Source organism: Geotrypetes seraphini, chromosome 11, assembly GCF_902459505.1.
Source record: "Geotrypetes seraphini chromosome 11, aGeoSer1.1, whole genome shotgun sequence".
NCBI classification, from domain to species: domain Eukaryota; kingdom Metazoa; phylum Chordata; class Amphibia; order Gymnophiona; family Dermophiidae; genus Geotrypetes; species Geotrypetes seraphini.
This window is the reverse complement of record NC_047094.1, coordinates 27,208,056-27,226,782: the sequence shown is the minus strand read 5'-3', so window position 1 is coordinate 27,226,782 and position 18,727 is coordinate 27,208,056. Positions and strand designations below refer to the sequence as shown.

At 40.5% G+C, this 18,727-nt stretch overlaps 1 protein-coding gene across 8 annotated transcripts in view; it reads left to right on the top strand.

The window, feature by feature from the left end:
• The window catches only part of REXO5 (RNA exonuclease 5), an 85,708-nt gene extending 81,374 nt beyond the window's left edge, over positions 1-4,334 (top strand). For all 8 annotated transcript variants that reach the window (XM_033962921.1, XM_033962920.1, XM_033962917.1 and 5 more), the window contains one exon: positions 4,151-4,334. In XM_033962921.1, the coding sequence (XP_033818812.1) occupies positions 4,151-4,205 (55 nt within the window). In that variant the 3' untranslated portion in view covers positions 4,206-4,334. The remainder of the gene's footprint in view (positions 1-4,150) is intronic.
• Positions 4,335-18,727: the final 14,393 nt, after the last annotated feature.

The window sequence follows — 18,727 nt, the reverse complement described above, 5'->3', positions numbered from 1 at the left end:
GGTGTTTAGTGCCAGCTGTGGCGGTAACAGCTCCGACGCTCATAGGAATTCCAGGATATAGTATTCCTTCTCATGGCTCAAATCTGGTAGCTGCCACTACACAAACCCGATGCAGCCAGCGTTTCATGGTGATCAAAAGGTGCACCGCTGCATCAAGCAAGTTACAAAGCAGCTCTAAATTGTTCAGAATTTATGTATTTTTAAAATTTCTGTACCGTTTATTCCAAAATGGTTTGCAAAAAGGTTACATGTACATAAAATATTAAGAGGTCAGACCAAAGAGAAGCAAAGGAGAAAAATGTAATCCCTACAACAGGTCAAATGCTCAAAAAAATGCATCAATAAATAGTTGTGTTTTCAACAATTTCCTGAATGAACTCCTATCACTACATTCATTTATTTATTTATTCTTTATTCATTTTTACATCTTGCAAGTGTATCAGAAAATATCATTTGAACTTATACATTAACACTTGATTAGTATTCATATGCAACTTAAATTATAATATTTAAACCCAGCCTCCCCTCCCTACTATTTCATATATCACATCTAATATAATAAAATGCTAGGCCGCGCATGCGCATTTCCTAAGTTGTGTGCCGCTTTTCCGTGAGCTGTAGCGACACATAGGAAGTGCGCATGCGTGGCTTCTGGTCTGTCCTGCTGCTGCGTCTTCGCGCATCACAAAAGCTTCCCTGCTCTCCACCTACCGGCCAAAGCACGAGCGAGCTGCGGAAGTGGTGGTGGTGGTGGCCGGCCTTGGGTATCAGTTTGACGTTAGGATGGTGGGGTGGGGAGGCCTGCGGAGCCCAGCAACTTTCCGCTGTCCGGGACCCGAGTCATTTGCCGCCCCCCCCCCCTTCTGTTCCCGCGGGCCCGACTGGCGATTTAAGCAGCGTATGCATCAGTCTTCACACGCTGCTTCGGGCCCTTCTACTGCCCTGATTTGCTCCGGACGTGCCTGAGTAAATCAGGGCAGTAGAAGGACCCGAAGCAGCGTGTGAACACTGCTTAAATCGCCAGTCGGGCCCGCGGGAACGGAAGGGGGGGGGGCGGTGGCAAATGACTCGGACCCGCGTTTGTAGTCGCCACTGTGGGAAGGGAAAGAGGGTAGAGGAAACGCTAATGCTGCTGTACAGGGAACTGGTGTGGGGGGAGGGAAATGGAAGAGGGAGGGAATGCTGCTTTGCACAGACAGAGGGAGGAAGGGAGACAGAAAGACAAGAAGAAAGACACAGGGAACTGGTGTGGGGGGAGGGAAATAGAGGGGGAGGGAATGCTGCTTTTGACAGACAGTCAGAGGGAGGAAGGGAGACAGAAAGAAAAGAAGAAAGACACAGGGCCAGGGACATATACAGAAAGACAAACAGACAAAGGGGGACAGAGACAGACAGAAAGAAAGACAGTGGGAGTCGGGTCAGGAGGGGTGCGGGATGGTAGTGGACAGCCAAGGAAAAAGAAAGAAAGACAGAAATACAGAAAGCGGCTAAGGAGAGAGAGAGAAAGAAATAAAGACAGACACACACACATATATTCTAGTACCCGTTAATGTAACGGGCTATAAGACTAGTATTATATAATCTTTCTATTAATCTAACATTTAATATCAGATCAGAAGTCCCTCCCTCCCCATCCCTCACTTTACAATTGTACCAATAAGGGAAAAATGATATTTACTCATCACAATATTCTATTAATAGATCCCAAACCTCCTGAAATTTATTGAAATTTCCTTTTTGTGTGGCTAGCGTTCTTTCCATCTTATATATATGACACGGAGAGTTCCACCAGAAATGTAGTTAAGTCTACTCCAATTTTTCCAATTAAATGTAATTTGTTGAATGGCTACTCCTGTCATAATAAATAATAACATTATTTTTTGCAGAAATTTGACTTTTTTTCCTCATTGACATTCCAAATAATATAGTATAACATTGCCGACTGCCGACTTCAAATTATGCCTGAAATGGCAGATTATTTTTGTAAATAGTAAGTGGTTGATAACAGCAAGGCTCCTGCCCATTTAAACCACTTTGAGCAATCTGGCTACCGACATTCAATAGCACTTCACCAGGCACTGCTGCCGACTGTCAATTCTGACTGCTGCAGCACTCTCTGGTTAGTGACGGAGTCATCATGAAGCAGAGCCGGCACTTTTCTTTTAGTTTCCAATCTGTTTTTATTTTCTTACACACACAGAGCACTGTGGTCCCATTTTAGGATTTGAAAAGTGAGATTAAGTGATTCCAGCATGTATTGGCTCTGGCATAAAGCAGCGAGTGACCTACCACATATGATTTATGAGTGTAATATGATCAAACCTCCTGGGGGAGAGACTTGGTCTTGTGTTCAAGATATCCTCCTCTAGATTAGACAGGGATTAAGCTTGGTTATTGTAATGTTCCAATTCCTTGCAATTCAGTCAGGCTTGGAGGATACCCATACGAATTTATAAGTTTTATTAATAGAATCATTTGCAGTGCTAAAGCTGCCTAACTGGAAGAAAGGGGAACCATTAAATAAGACCTTTTGATGGCAAACTTTATGGCTGCAGAAAAATCTAATAAATACATTGAAGTACACCAAAAATAGATTCCGATCCAAGCTGGGTTGGGAGAGGTGCAGGAGAGTCATGCAAGGGCCATTGGTGGGAATCGGATGAAGCAGTCTTAACGGCCTCTTTGGTAAATATTTACAGATGAGTCTCATTTAAAAAAAAAAAATTAGTGGAGGACTTTTTGTTAGCAGATGTGGCAGATGACATTCCTTAATTGATATTTTGCGGCAACATCCGAGATATGTAATTTTGATGTAGTTATTACATATATGGCTATATGTTCTCCTATCAGTCAAATACACTGTCCCCCTCATTCTGTAAACTTACAAGTACAAAATTGCATGTGCCATTCAGTTGGGGTACCTGAGGTCCACAGGCAGGCCAGGCTTTCAGGAAATCTACAGGAGACAGTGCATGCATATCTCTCTCACGCATATTCATTGTGGATATCCTGAAAACCTGGCCTGCCTTTGGACCTCAAGGACCAGAGTTGAGTAGCCCTACTATTAAAATATTGTCAGTTATGCACCTAACTGAATTGGTAATTGGGCACTAATTTGCTTTAAGTCCTACTGATGACTCTTTCTCTGTGGACCAATGAAGCTTAGTGTACCAGAGTACTCCAGCTAGGAGAAGTCTGCAATTTACTTTTCTGAACGTGCATAAGTGTTCCCACTCTGCCTTGGTCTTGCCCCTTCCTGCCCTTCTCTATCTTCTGAGGTCATATACAATACCTCCTTCTCCCATACAAAATAACTTTGGTATCCCTCAAAGATCTATATTGTCCCCCTTACTCTTCAATATTTACCTGGCCTCTTTACTCACCCTCTGCCAGTCAGTAGGCCTTACTGCCTACGCGGATGGCATCAGATCATTTGTCCTATCGACGCTAACAGCTCAGAAGACATTAGACTTCTTAATTCTAAAGTTGATAAAATTTGTCAATGGCTTCATAAAAATATGCTGTCACTCGGTATATTTAAATTGATAATATGTTATTGTTAATAAATGGGGATGGGAGGGGTTTCTTTTATAGATAAATATTTCAAAGAATATAAATAAGATTGTCAAGTGATTTATGATAATTTTATGTTTGATTAATTATTATGCATTTGTTGATGGATTTGAAAATGAATAAAGAATTTAAAAAAAAATAAATAAATTTAGTGCTTAATTGACTAGTTTACTTATGAAGCTGGAACCTATACAGAATTTGGGGATTAGCTTCTTCCGTTGTAAGGATGGGGTAAAAAAACTTGAAAAGAAGAATAAATCAAGATCCCCTTTTCTGAAGCCACGTTAGGCTTTTCTGTCACCAGCTGCAGTGATAAAAGCTCCAACACTCATATTCCTATGAGCAGCAAAGAGGTAAATTTGGCCAATCTAAACAGTACAATGTGAGCTGCTGTTCTGATCTGTTTGATGAATCTAGCTAGTACAAGTTTCCCTATATATCATTTTAGATGTACTGGATGGGACATTTGAACCAGATATAAATATTTCTCTGCAATTGCTTCACTGCTGTGGAATGTTTGTAACATAGGACCAATGACGTTTTAAACTCACCATGTCTGCCTTTTTTTATCTTTCAGTCCTCACCGATCTTTTTCTGGCTTTGGTTTGATAGGAATAAAAGAGGACAACTGAATCAATGATTGATGTACAGACTTTCTACCAAGTGCCCTTAACTGTTTGGCTGTGAAGATTTTAAACAAGCCAATTTTTTACATTTTTTAATAAAAAAAATCTCCATTTTCCCTGTATATGAGAAATTTTGCACTGTGTTCTTGTTAATTTTTTCCTTACAAACTCTTAGCATAACTTATAAAAGGGATGGACCCTAGCATCTAGTGCAGTGGATGGCTAGGAGTAAAAGTTACATAGAAAACATAGTAAATGACGGCAGATAAAGACCCGAATGGTCCCTCTAGTCCAGGGGTGGGCAACTCCGGTCCTTGAGGGCCAGAATCCAGTTGGGTTTTCAGGATTTCCCCAATGAATATGCATGAGATAATAATAATAACAGTTTATATACCACAGTACCGTGAAGTTCTATGCGGTTTACAAAAGATTAAATGAAGGTACAAATTGATTTAACTTAAGAGAGGTGGAAGAAAGTGATTAATAGGTCAAGAAAACCATTATTGAGGAGAGAGATGTACAGGTCAGTTGTCTAGATACTTCAGGAATAGGTATGTTTTTAGACGCTTCCTGAATTCCTCATAAGTAGTGGGCGAAAGCAAGTGTTCTAGATCTTTACCCCATTATGCTGCTTGATGTGAGAGGTGTTCATGGTGCTTTTTCAGTTTACAATCTCTAACTGGGGGGGAAATGAAGTTTGAATGTGAGCTTCTCTTGTGTCTGTTGGCTGAGAAGGAGAAAAGGTCTATTTGCTTGCACTGCTTTCAATGCATATTCATTGGGGAAATCCTGAAAACCCGACTGGATTCTGACCCTCGAGGACCGGAATTGCCCACCCCTGATCTAGTCTGTCCAACTATACATGCTCCATAAATTAATCATTTAATTTAAATGGTCCTTTTTATTAGATATTTCTGGGCGAGAAACCCAGAGCCCTGCCCAGTAGTGTGCTTAGGTTCTATCTACTGGAGTCTCCATCAAAGCTCACTTCAGCCCATCTTAACCATTGAAGCCCTCACCAGCCTGTCCTCAACTGATTGTCCATATAAGGATCACAGACCGTGCAAGTTTGTCCAGTACTGGCCTTAGTTCCTTCAATATATACCCATTAGTTTCTGATTAGAGATCCTCTTTGTTCATCCCATGCTTGTTTGAACTCTGTCACCATTTTCCTCTCCCCCCTCTTCCTTGGGAGCACATTCCAGGCATCAACCACCTCTCCGTAAAGAAGAATTTCCTAACATTACTCTCGAGTCTACCACCCCTCAACCTCAGATTATGCCCTCTGGTTTTACCATTTTCCTTTCGCTGGAAAAGATTTTGTTCTGCATTAATACCTTTCAAGTATTTGAATGTCTGAATCGTATCACCCCTGTCCCTCCTTTCCTCTAGGGTCTACATCTTCAAGGCGTCTAGTCTCTCCTCCTACATCTTCTGGCACAAACCCCCTACCATTTTCTTTGTCTTTCTCTGGACTGCTTCAAGACTTATTTCCTTTGCCAGATACGGTCTCCAAAATTGAACACAATACTCCAAGTGGGGCCTCACCATCGACCTGTACAGGGGCATCAACACTTTTCTTTCTTCTACTGGTCACGCCTCTCTCTATACAGCCTAGCATCCTTTTGCTTAGTAATTGCAACCAAGTTTATTCAGATCTTACTATCTTGCACTAAGGATGAAAAACCTTCTCAACATCTTATAATCTAAGATTATATTAACAAGATAGTATCTCAAAATCACATACAACACAAAATTTAGGGTATAAAAGGAAAAAAAAATAGAAGAGATAGTAAACATGTTAGGTTCTTGTTTCTATAGTGCCAATTACCATAAGCATCTGAACAAAGAGAAAAAGTTTTTAACTCAGTTTTAAATTGATCAATTAATCAAAGAGTTAATGGTATAGAATTTCAAAGTCTTGGACCTTTTACAGGAAAAGTGCAGCCCTAATATGTAAGTGTATTACAGACCTAGGCAGAAGCAGAGCTGTTCATTAAGCATTTTTTCAGCTGGCATTACTGCTTCTGCTGGGCATGAGATGTAGAAATCTGTGTTTCATGATTGGGCAAAGTTAGCACGATAGGTTTTTGTTAGCTTATTTTAGCCTAGGGTCCCATTTTATTTAGGGAGAGACCCTGTGCAAAAATAACAAGGCTTAACGGTAACCCCTGGTGATAACATGCCCCCTAAGAGAAGCACGTAGATACATACACAGGGCTCCCAGCTATAGGATACAGTGTGAATTGAGAAGAACCTGTCGGAGCAGAACCAACTTCTGTACTGTATCACCTTCCCCCACTCCCTATTCAAATACAGAAGCATGTTATCAGGCAAGTACCTATAGTTGGCACTTTTAGTGGGGTACCAAATGAGCAATATTGAATTTGATCCTGATTTAGTTTCCGAAATTTAAAGTAGCTTTTGATGAACATAACACCTAGAACAGATTGACAGACTAATGGGAACTTCTTTAGACACTAATGCAGTCACCACTATTTCAGGATACCTGGTCTTGAAAGACTCAACCTGAATCACACACACATATATACATACATACACACACCTTCGCTCTGATCTAGGACTCTTGTAGAAGCTGTTCTTGAAACATGATTCTCTGGAAGAGACTGAGGCCTAGATGCTCAAAACTCACTGTGCCTTTAATGATCGACACTAAACCAGTTTAGCATCAAATTATTTTACCTACTGATGCACATAATGGCTCCCCAAGGTCTTTTCCGTGCTTGATAGCAGCCTCCGACTCTGCTGCACATGTTGTACAATGGGGTCATTAATATTAAAACAAGCACTTCAAGTGATGCCTTGCTCATGCACAAAATAAAGCGTCAGTTTTTAATACTTGAAAATCACTGAGAGTTGGCGGTACTGTTAAAAAAAAAGTGCTGAACAGCTGAGCGGTAGGGGAAGCTCAGCTATTCAGGATAGGAAGAGTAGCTATTGCTTTTTTTAAATGGGTACAGATGTGTGTGTGTGTGTGTGACACATGCACATCTGTCTCCCATTTTAAAAAAAGTTGTGCTAGGACCCTCCCATTGATGTCCCCATTAAACAAAAAGTTGGGCCGGGGCTGGGGCCGGTGTCCCCCCCCAACTGAAAAAAGAGGAGGGATTCCTACTCCCTCCTGCCAAAGGTCCAAGCTCCCCAACACTCCCTGACCCCCTTGAAAATCAGCAGAAGAGATGCCCATTGCCTCCTGCTAGCAGGCCTGCTTCTTCAAAATGGCAGGCCTTCCCCTTCCCAGTGTATGGGAGGGGGGAACTAAGATTGAGTGGTTCTGATTCTTTACGGCCTTATTGGATCATAACGAGCAGCTAAGTACTAATGCGATGGTTTCTGAGGCGCTACAGCCTGTTGACTCCACGTTACCTAACAGCCTGTGGGCTCTAGATATTTAGCTTCATTTGAAATAAAATGTGAATTTGTAATGACAAAATTACAAGATGGCATCCATCTCAGTTGGGCCAGTACAGTTATGAGAAATGGTTCTGGCAAGATGGAACAGGAGATGCCAAGTAGGGTGGTGCTGAGCTCTAAACACAAAACTGGGACAGCCTTTTTCTTTAGACAGCAGCAAGGGGACTTAAACCAAGAATTCCCCCCCCCCCCATTTATTTTGTTTTACTTTGAAAGAGAACCCAAATATCCCTTATGACAATACTTACACTTTAATTACTGCTTGTTTTCTTATAATGGTTGATCATAGGGAGCCACCACAAATATACCTTTATCAACACAGTAGGTTTCTGGAAAGTGTTGCTACCTAGCTCACCTGTGGGATCATTAGGCTGATCTTTAATTCTGGGAGAGTTGTTTTCTCCACCTCCCTGCCCACTATTCTGTCACCTCATCTTTAATGACAGAGAAGGGAGCAATGGCAACCTCCTGATTCTTCCTACTGCTCATTTACTTATCAGTCCTGGGCCTACTTAAATTCTGTCAATGCTGGTTTCTAGGGCCTCTACTCTAGTAAGCTATTCTAGGCATTTAGGACCCAATACTAAGAATATAAGAGTTGCCATACTGGGACAGCTGAAGATCCATCAAGCCCAGTTTCCTGTTTCCAACGGTGGCCAACCCATGTCCCAAGCACCTAGCTAAATCTCAAGTAGCAAAACAGATTCTATGCTGCTTATAAGCAGTGGATTTTCCCCAAGTCCATCTTAATAATGGCTTATGGACTTTTTAGAAAATTAACCAAACCTTTTTTAAAAACTGCTAAGCTAACTGCTTTCCCCACATTCTCTAGTGTTAATTTTTTCAGCACCCAATTTTTAGGCACTGTTTATAGAATTCGGTCCTACAGGTTTAACCAAATGCATATCATTACTACTCCAATTTCTAAAAGAAAAAAAAAAGGGGGGGGGGAGCTCAAAATATTTAACTTCTACCACAAATTCTACAAAAATCCAGTAATAAGTCAACACAGTATTTGGAGAAGGACGGTAAGAAAACTGCATTTCATGTTCACCAAAAACCACATCAATGCACAGGGATACAGTTTCTTTAGAGAAAACTTGATACACATCTTCAAATAACCATCCTTGATAAGAGAGCTGCATGGAAAACATTAAAATAACCTGATCCCCAAGGATCCATAAGGCCTAGAGGATGAGACGAGGAACTACTCCAAGTTTCTATTATTGAAAAGATAATTTACATGTACGTAGGTGCAAACCAAATGATCCCAGATGTAACAGGAGCAGAATATACTGCTCCACTTTGTTTCTTTAATGAGAATATGTATACTTGACTTAGCAGGTGTTCCCATTTACACCATATTGCAGTGAGGCCTTTCTTTTGCCTAGGGATAACTACAGAAATGAGGAGGAAATTGTTTTTATATAAAGCATACCAAATAAATATTAGGAACGTTTAAATGTTCTGCTTAAAGCCAGGGTCTAAAAAAATGTGTGAGCCCATTTGTCATCAAGTCTGTGATCAGTCTCTAGTGAGGAAGAAGGGAAGATTAGGTTCTTACCTCAGTAATCTTTCCAGTAGAACAGCATATGAGTTCAGACTAGTGGATTTATACATCTTCACCCGCAAAGGCTTGCATATGGCATCATCTACCTCATCAGCTTCATCTTCCTGTGTCACTGGGCATTGCCCTCTCCCCTCAATTCTTACCAAAGCAATGCAAGCTCCTAAAAGAGGAGAAATAACAAGGGGGGGGACATGGGAACTCTCCTGCTCACTGACTTTTGATCTGCTCTGCAAGAAAACATATGCAATTAACAAATGCAACAAACAAGAACAAGGTGGAGCAAAAAGCTAAAACCACATATCTTTGTGCAACCAGCACTAACACTTGTACTGCTCTGAAACCACTGGCCAGAGTCCTCAATCAAAATAATGTGATCCCATATCTTCTCACCAGCACCTTCTCGGATGGATGCTGCAAGCCAAGCCTGTAGATAGACTGACAAGGCTGAGACCGAAAACAGGCTGTACTGAAAAATGACAAGGCGGAGCGTCTGGACTCGTATGCTGTTCTACTGGAAAGATTACCGAGATAAGAACCTAATCTTACCTTCTAGTGCAAACAGCATGCAAGTCCAGACTAATGGGATGTACCAGAGTAGTAATACCAATGATGCAAATACAAAGATAGGTGCATAAATAAAAATGTCTCAGCCAAAATACACCATGAAATTAGCACCTCCACTAATGCTAACATATAGCTGAAAGGGAGCCTCAGAGATCTTGAATCGGGCAGCTATCTACCAAGATTCCAGATCAAACAAAATCTCAATCATAGGCTCTACCTTTAGTTGTGAAAACAATTTTTTAAATTATTTTAAGACTTTTTATTAAAAAAATTTAAAATTTTTAAATGTCACAATATGTTGTAGGAAAAAGACAGTGCTATAAGTTTAAAAAAGCACTTATCTTGATGTGATGAATCAACGATACTGCATTATGAAACCCAACGGGGCCGTCGTTTCACCCAAGTCGGCTTCATCAGGAGTTTAAGGTTAAAGCAGTACGGAATGTGGTTTAATGGTGGCTCAAAGAATTAAAGTCAAAATAAGTGCTTTTTTTAAACTTATAGCACTGTCTTTTTCCTACAACATATTGTGACATTTAAAAATTTTAAAAAAATTTTTATAAGTCTTTTTTTTTTATAAATCTTTATTCATTTTCAAATATTACAAGTGTATAATATTCAATCAGAAAAACATTAATCAATCACTTGACATACTTACTTATACTCTTTAAAATATATAAATATAAAAGAATCCCTTCCCACCCACCCATATATTAATAATAAACAATTATCAATTATTGTCTTTCCCACTCCCACCCCTCCTATAACTTATCTAATACTAAGGTGTTTAAGATGTCTGATCATTAGAATAAATAATCAATGGCCCCCAAATCTTTTTAAACTTTTGATAATTTCCTTGTTGCATGGCAAGCACCCTCTCCATTTTATAAATATGACATACTGAATTCCACCAAAAAGTGTAATCTTTCCAATTTCCAGTAATCTGTTGAATGGCAACCCCTGTCAATATTAATAAAAGTTTATTATTATTTGCAGAAATTGGACTTTTGAACCTCATAGATGTACCAAATAATATAGTATCATATGAAAGGGCAACATGATTTTCTAACAAAGAATTAATTTGGGACCAAATTAACTTCCAAAAGGCGTTTATATAGGGACAGAAAGTCGGCTTCGTCAGGAGTTTAAGATTAAAGCAGTACGGAACGTGGTTTAATGGTTCAAAGAATTAAAGTCAAAATAAGTGCTTTTTAAAACTTATAGCACTGTCTTTTTCCTACAACATATTGTGATATTAAAAAATTTGAAAATTTTTTTTATAAAAAAATTCTTAAAATAATTTAAAAATCTTAAAATAACTTAAAAAATTGTTTTCACAACTAAAGGTAGAGCCTATGATTGAGATTTTATTTGATCTGGAATCTTGGTAGTTTGCTGCCCGATTTCAAGATCTCTGAGGCTCCCTTTCAGCTATATGTGTTAGCATTAGTGGAGGTGCTAATTTCATGGTGTATTTTGGCTGAGACATGTACCAGAGTAGTCCCTTGAGTCTAGAGCGGGACAAATAAGCCTACTGAGAGCAGTGGAGGACCCAAAAGAAAATGTTCCTTTGTGCTGCCAAGTCTACTCTAGAACTTTGTAAATGCTTGGAGCGTGGACCATGTAGCTACCCTACAAATATCCACAGGTGGAACAGCCTTGGATGGCTAGGTCGCAACTGCCACGTAAAGTACGTGAATAAGTTAGAAAGTAAGGTTAGTAACTTTACTTTGTAAATGGTAGAAGCAATTAGAGATTTGATAGACAGTAACTGTTCTTTTATTCTTTAATTTAGAATACCACACCCTGAAGCAGACATTCACAACCAAAACATGCATGTCAAATATATATATATGGACGCAGTACTCCAGGTGAGGGCGCACCATGGCCCGATACAGCGGCATGATAACCTTCGCCGATCTGTTCGTGATCCCCTTCTTAATCATTCCTAGCATTCTGTTCACCTTTTTCGCCAAGTCTTTCCAATTTGGGGGGGGGGAGGGGGGGGTTGGCCTTTTTTGGGAGGTAAAAATGATGCAGTTTGTGCTGTCCCCTCATTCCAGTAGTACACTTAAACTGCTCACATTATAGTCGGAGGTTCTAGATCCAAGGTTCTCAAACTATCCAAAATGAATAAGCATGAGATAAATTTGCATTCAAATTTTGTTTCTTGCATATTCATTGCAAACATTCTGAAAACTGACTGGCTAGTTATATCGCAAGGACTGGGTTGTGAAGCCCTATTCTAGACCAAAGGTTATCAAGTCCTCAGGACACACCCATCCAGCCAGTCAGGTTTTTATGTTACTCACAATAAATATGGAGATAGATTTGCATTAGAGAATGACACGGTGACAAAATTCATCACCGTTCCCATCCCCGCGGATAACCACGGGAAATAATCCCATGTCATTTTCTAGTATCTATTTCAACTTGTCCTTCTACACCAGCATTCTTGAAAGCAAAGCTTGCGGGTCAGTGGTTGTGGCCATTCATACTCCGATTCTTATGTGAGCCAAGGATAATGAAGCCATTGTGACATCACTGATGTGACTGGCTCTTAGGCACTGGTGGAATGAGACATTATGACATCACAATATCTGCTCTGGATACCAGAGACACTTATTCTCAACCTCAGTCCTTCTATACCAGCATTCTTCAAAGCAAAGCTTGCGGGTCAGTGGTTGTGGCCATTCATACTCTGATTCTTCCCTCTTTCCTTAAAGAATGACATGAAGATGGTTTACCGCGGTTATCCGCAGGGACGGAAACGGTGATGAATTTTGTCACCATGTCATTCTCTAATTTGCATACCAAGGCAGAAATACATGCAAAATTTCTTGTATGCATATTTATTGTGAATAGCTTGAAAATCCAACTAGCCAGGGGGTCCTTGAGGACTGGGTTGAAAATGGTTGAAAACCACTATCCAATCTAGACAATGTTAGCCTGGATGTTTAAAAAAAAAAAAGCAACCCAGTTTTTGCTAAGCTTATTGCTACTCAGGCAGCAAGTTTCATGTCTTGTATGATTTTAAAAATATGAGACAAAGGGCTCCTTTTATCAAGGTGCGCTACGGGGGTTAGCACGTTGGACATTTCATCAAGCGCTAACCCCCGCGGCAAGCCAAAATACTAACGCCTCGTCAATGGAGGCATTAGTGACTAGCGCGGCAGGCGGTTTAACGTGCGGTATTCCACGCATTAAACCCCTACCGCGCCTTGATAAAAGGACCCCAAAGATAGTTAATGTTAGGGTTTTTAAAAAAAATGTTACTGCAAGATAATCAGTGGCAGGAATTACGTTTCTAATTTTTTAATTAGACACAAACTAAATATACCTAGTGCAAAAGTGCACATCAATGAAAAAAAAAATTACAGTAACCTTACAATTAACAGAAATAACTGGGTTGTCTAAAGATAACAACCAATTATAAGATAGTCCTGTAATTTAATTGAGACAGGATAAAAAGTACAATAGCCAATACAAATGTAAACATTTTCCTCAGTGAAAATAGTTTTGATTAGTTATCATTAGGTCAATGGCAATATCTTACAAGAAAGAAAACTGATGACTCAGTTTTAACACAGCTGCTTGGAATTGCAAAGGGGAGAGATCCATTGGATTTGCTGCAGTGTATGCGAGACAAGAAAACCTAACCAGTCCTGCAAGAATCATCCTTAGGCCAAACAATTGGCTGGTGGGTAACTAGCCATTCTTTTAACGTACATTTCTTCCACCAATTCTAACCCCGTGGCAAGAGACAGATAATAATGCAAAATAACCAACATACCTATAAAGTCACATGAGCAAATTAAGGTTTTTAGTTTTCATACTATTTAGTATCAGAGATTGAATTTATAATATGTTTTATGCTAAAATTTATTTAGAATATTGTAGAAGTCTTCAAAAATAACCACCTCCAAACTGAGAGACAAGTCTTATGCTGAAATTAATTTTTCTAGTCAAAATTCAGTGGTTTAGAGTTAGACTAAAGAATAGGAGGCCAGAAAAATGCACTAAATTAGAATTGCAATCCCAAGATTTATTAAAAAGGATAGGCACACAGGATTCCAGCTGTGGACTCCCCAAAATTTAACAGAACATCTAAGGGTGTAAAGTCACTTCCCACTCTGAATGGATCGAGTGCAATTGTTCTTTTGATTTAGATAAATAACTGCACCTCAGATAAAATGTTAGAATTCAGACATCTAGAACAGCACAACAAATGCATTCAGGGTTCAATGAAATGGCAAGTAATTTGCAAAAGCCCCATCTCTTGACTTAGGGCTCCTTTTACGAAGGTGCGCTAGGGCCTTAGTGCGCACTAAATTGCCCTGCGCGCTAGCTGCTACCGCCTCCTTTTGAGCAGGCGGTAGATTTCCGGCTAGTGCGCGCGCTAAAACCGCTAGCGCACCTTCATAAAAGGAGCCCTTAATCTTTAGATGGGGAGATGGAAAGAAACCACATCTAAAGTCTTCCAATTTAATCATTATTCCCAAAACAATAAGCCACATTGATGTACTCTGCACTGTAGAGAATGACACGAGGACAAATTTGTCTCAGTCTTCGCGGGATCTCAATATTCCCGTTCTCCCACCCCCCCTCGAGTTCTTCCCTGTCCCATTCCTGCAAGCTATCCCTTAGCTGCATAAGCCTTGAGCACTTATGATTTTAAAGTGTTTGAGGTTTGTGCAGGTGAGGACGGAGCTTAGGCATTGGTGGAATCAGGCATTATGACATCACAATCTGAGCTCTAGAATGTTGCTACTTATGATTTTAAAGGGTTTGAGGCTTGTGCAGAAGAGGACGGAGCTTAGGCATTGGTGGAATGAGGCATTATGACATCACAATCTGAGCTCTAGAATGTTGCTACTTATGATTTTAAGCATTTGAGGCTTGTGCAGATGAGGACAGAGCTTAGGCATTGGTGGAATGAGGCATTATGACATCACAATCTGAGCTCTAGAATGTTGCTACTTATGATTTTAAAGGGTTTGAGGCTTGTGCAGAAGAGGACGGAGCTTAGGCATTGGTGGAATGAGGCATTATGACATCACAATCTGAGCTCTAGAATGTTGCTACTTATGATTTTAAGCATTTGAGGCTTGTGCAGATGAGGACAGAGCTTAGGCATTGGTGGAATGAGGCATTATGACTTCACAATCTGAGCTCTAGAATGTTGCTACTTATGATTTTAAAGGGTTTGAGGCTTGTGCAGATGAAGACAGAGCATGCAGGAATGGGGCAGGAACTGGAGCTCGCAGGGACTGGACAGAAATAGATTCAGACAGGAATCTTGGGCTGGATAAGACACTACAGGGAATGGGGAAAATGTGGCTCTGTGTTATTCTCTACTAAGTTCTGCAGTTCATGTACATGGCAAAGATATGAATCTTGGACCTCGAAAGGAAGTTCCCATCAGCCAATTCAAATTCTTCAGTCTGTGCCTTATCCAGTCCAAGATTCCTGTCTGAATCCAGCACTAGTCATTCAAGCTTAGCTCTCAATTTTAAAGGCTACTAATTTGAGTGCACGTGTGTGTGTGTGTGCTCATATATATGAGCAAAGTTCATTAAAAACAGCAGGAGGAATTCTAAAGTGTCAAGAAGTTCATTAGGCAACATCTCAATTAACTCAAAAAATTAAATATAAACCAAATAAAGGTTCATACAACTCCATAAGGTCACCATGAACATCAAACCATTTTTTGCTGTGCACAGTACATTCTATGGCTTGAAGGCCATATATGTTTGCTTAATACCAATAATTACTGCACAGAATACAAAGTGAGATGTCATCTGCCCTATAAAATTACTACTGACCAACTGCACAAGGATCAATTATATCATGAAGGTACTTCAAACAGTAGACAGTTTTTATGGTGTGGCAACAGTGGGAAAAAGTATCTTAACGCATTTTAACTTAACCAAATGAGAAGGCAAACCAAACCAAGATATTTAAACTACTAACACCTCATTCTACCAATAAATGACATACACCACTGGTGGGCTGAGATTCTTTTACTTTAATATCCCCAAAATATAGCACTCCTAGAGCTTATTTAAAATTGATTTTAAAATGTGGCGATGATAATGCAGCAATTGTACATAAAGGTATTGAGCAGACATTTAAAAGTTTTAATGAACATTATGGCTGGTTGTACAAAAAAAAACCAAAAACCACCCAAACAAACTTAGATCATAGCTTGAAATCCAATTGTATCAGGGTAAATTTTTCTTAGATAATTTGAGTTTAAAAACTGCACATCTTGGCTAACACTTGTGGAGAAAAACAATAGGTTTCTAGGAAAAAAAAGTTACAAAAGTGAATTAAAAGAAAAAAAAAAACAAAAAAAACAGGTTTGCATGGGAAGGTGTAATAAGGCCGATGCAGAGACATCTTTTCAAATAAAATTCTAGAAATACAGCAAAGTTTCAGAGGCCAACACTGTACCCACTACATATCCAAAAGGGAAATATACTAAATATCCAGCACATTAATTTTTTTATACTTTTGCTCTTCAAAATTTGACTGTGAAATTTGTACATCAATTTCATCTTGATCATGAAGGGAAAAAAATCCAAAAGCCCTTATTAAACAATAAGAATTCAAACTAGTGAGAGATGCAACAACAAAAACCCTTAACTGACTCAGTAGGAGGAAATCAAGAAAATCTAAGACACCTCATTTTGGGGGGAGGGGAGAGAAGAACCACCCTCCCCCCCCCCCCCGGCATTTTGTTGTATTTGAAAGATCTACAAATCCTCTCCAAAGATTCAGTTAATGGGTCTGGCCTAAGGGCAATGACTGTGTACTTACTGCCTGACAAGGGCTTGAGTTGGAATCCTGGGTCAAGATTCGGTACCTCAGACCCTCAGGAAGCTGCTGTAGAGTTCATAGTTCTGAGTGAGGGACAGGGCAGTCTCCATCCCTGCTCAATGGCGACACCTAATGGCCAGAGTTTGGGCTCTTGTTAATCAACCTCTGCATGAAGTCAAGAGTTTGCAGACCCTAGCCAAAGGCCAAGGGCTGCAAGTGAGCTGAAGTGGGAGGGGGGAAATCTTTAGTTACAAATAAAGATATCGCTTTTCCCCCAAAATAAGACACTGTCTTATATTAATTTTGGGTCCAAAAAACATAAAAGGACTTTTTTTTTGTGCACAACGATCACCTCTCACCCATCCCCTTGTGCAACATCTTTCTATCCATCCCTCCCTCCCATCCCCCCCAGTGCAGAACCCCGAAAGCAATTTCATTGCCTTAGATCTAATCTGATCTAAGCATTGTTCTTGTATGCTGCATCTTCTCTATAAAATAGAGCTTTAAATGGTTAACAAATAAACAAATTACAGATCATCCTTAAACAAACTGAATTTCAGATGTTATAACATTTCTGAACTAAAAAAGTCTCGAGATCTCTGTGGAACAGATATGAAGCCATTCCTTCCATGCAGCAGAATCCTGAGGATCCCGCCAACCCATCCCCCTGCGCTGCATCTTTCTCTCCCATTCCTCCGTGCAGCAAAACCCCAATGACCCTCCCACCACGAGGCTGGCATACCTCTGTTCCAAACAGCAGCGGCAGAAGCAATGAATAGGCTGCATCGTGGCCTTCCCCGCTGGAGACTTCCCTGTGCCACGTCACTGATGACATCATCAGTGATGCAGCAAACAGAAGGCCCTGGCGGGGAAGGTCACGAAGCAGCCTGTTCAGTGCTGGCACCGATGCTGTTTGGAACAGAGGTATGTCGGCCTCGCGGTGGGAGGGTCGTCGGGGTTCTGATGCATGGGGAGATGGGAAGATGCTGTGCAAGGGGATGGGTGAGAGGGTAGGAAAGATGCTTCACATGGGGAGAGGGGTGAGAAAGCACTGCCGCTGGTGAATCGGGGAGTGTCGGGGACATTCGGGAGGGGCTTCCGGGGTCAGTCCAACTAGGGCTTATTTTAGGACCTACCCCAAAAATCGTGCTATGGCTTATTTTGGGGGTAGGGCTTATATTAGGACCTACCCCGAAAATCATGCTAGGGCTTATTTTGGAGGTAGGTCTTATTTTTGGGGAAACACGGTATATAGCATTAGAGCTGCCTGATGGCATCATACAATGCAACTGATAAGGAGACCAATGGGACAAAAAGAATCAAAGAATAGATTTTTTAAAATCCCTTTTTTGCATTAAAATAAATATTCCTGCTTCATTTTGGCTTCCCACGCTCTTAACGGTTTGCGATACAACTTTCTTAATGTGAAACCATTTCAATACAAGTACACTGCACTTGCCAGGTGAGTTTTTAAATGTGCTATGGGTGCTATGAGGCAAAAAATAGTTGCAACAAACCGTCTTATATTTGTCCACAATTCAGCAAGTAAAAAAACAGAAATGATCAGAGAGTAGACTGATGATGACTCTCAAATATGAGAAAAATTCAATCTGTAGGAGGTAGGCATGAGAGAGACGACAGTCGTGCCACCGAGATCTTTGAACTGCAAAGACCACACTTTTCAAAGCTGCTTGATAAAAGACTGCACGCTCAGGAATGCCACCAACATCAAAATGCGAGTTTTCAGATTTAAAAACAAAAAGTCAACTGTAGTACAAATACTAGAGTAGACACATACAATAGATTTTAAACAAATGCAGCTCCTAGGAAGGGAGGCTTGGAGGTTACCATATATACTCGAATATAAAATCAATCCAAATATAAGTCGAGACCCCCAGTTTTCCCCCCAAAAGGAGGAAAAATGGTTGACTTGAATATAAGTTGGGCGGCTTAATATGCAAGTACCCAGTCCTGCCAAGCTCTGCACCCAGCACCCCCTCCCTCCCTGTCAGGCTCTACACCCAGCCCCCTTCCTCTTTTCAGGCTCTGCACCCAGCCCCCTCCCTGCCAGGCACTGCACACAACCCCCTTCCCTCCATCCTGCCCTCCCTCCCCCGTCCAGTCCATCGTACCTCCT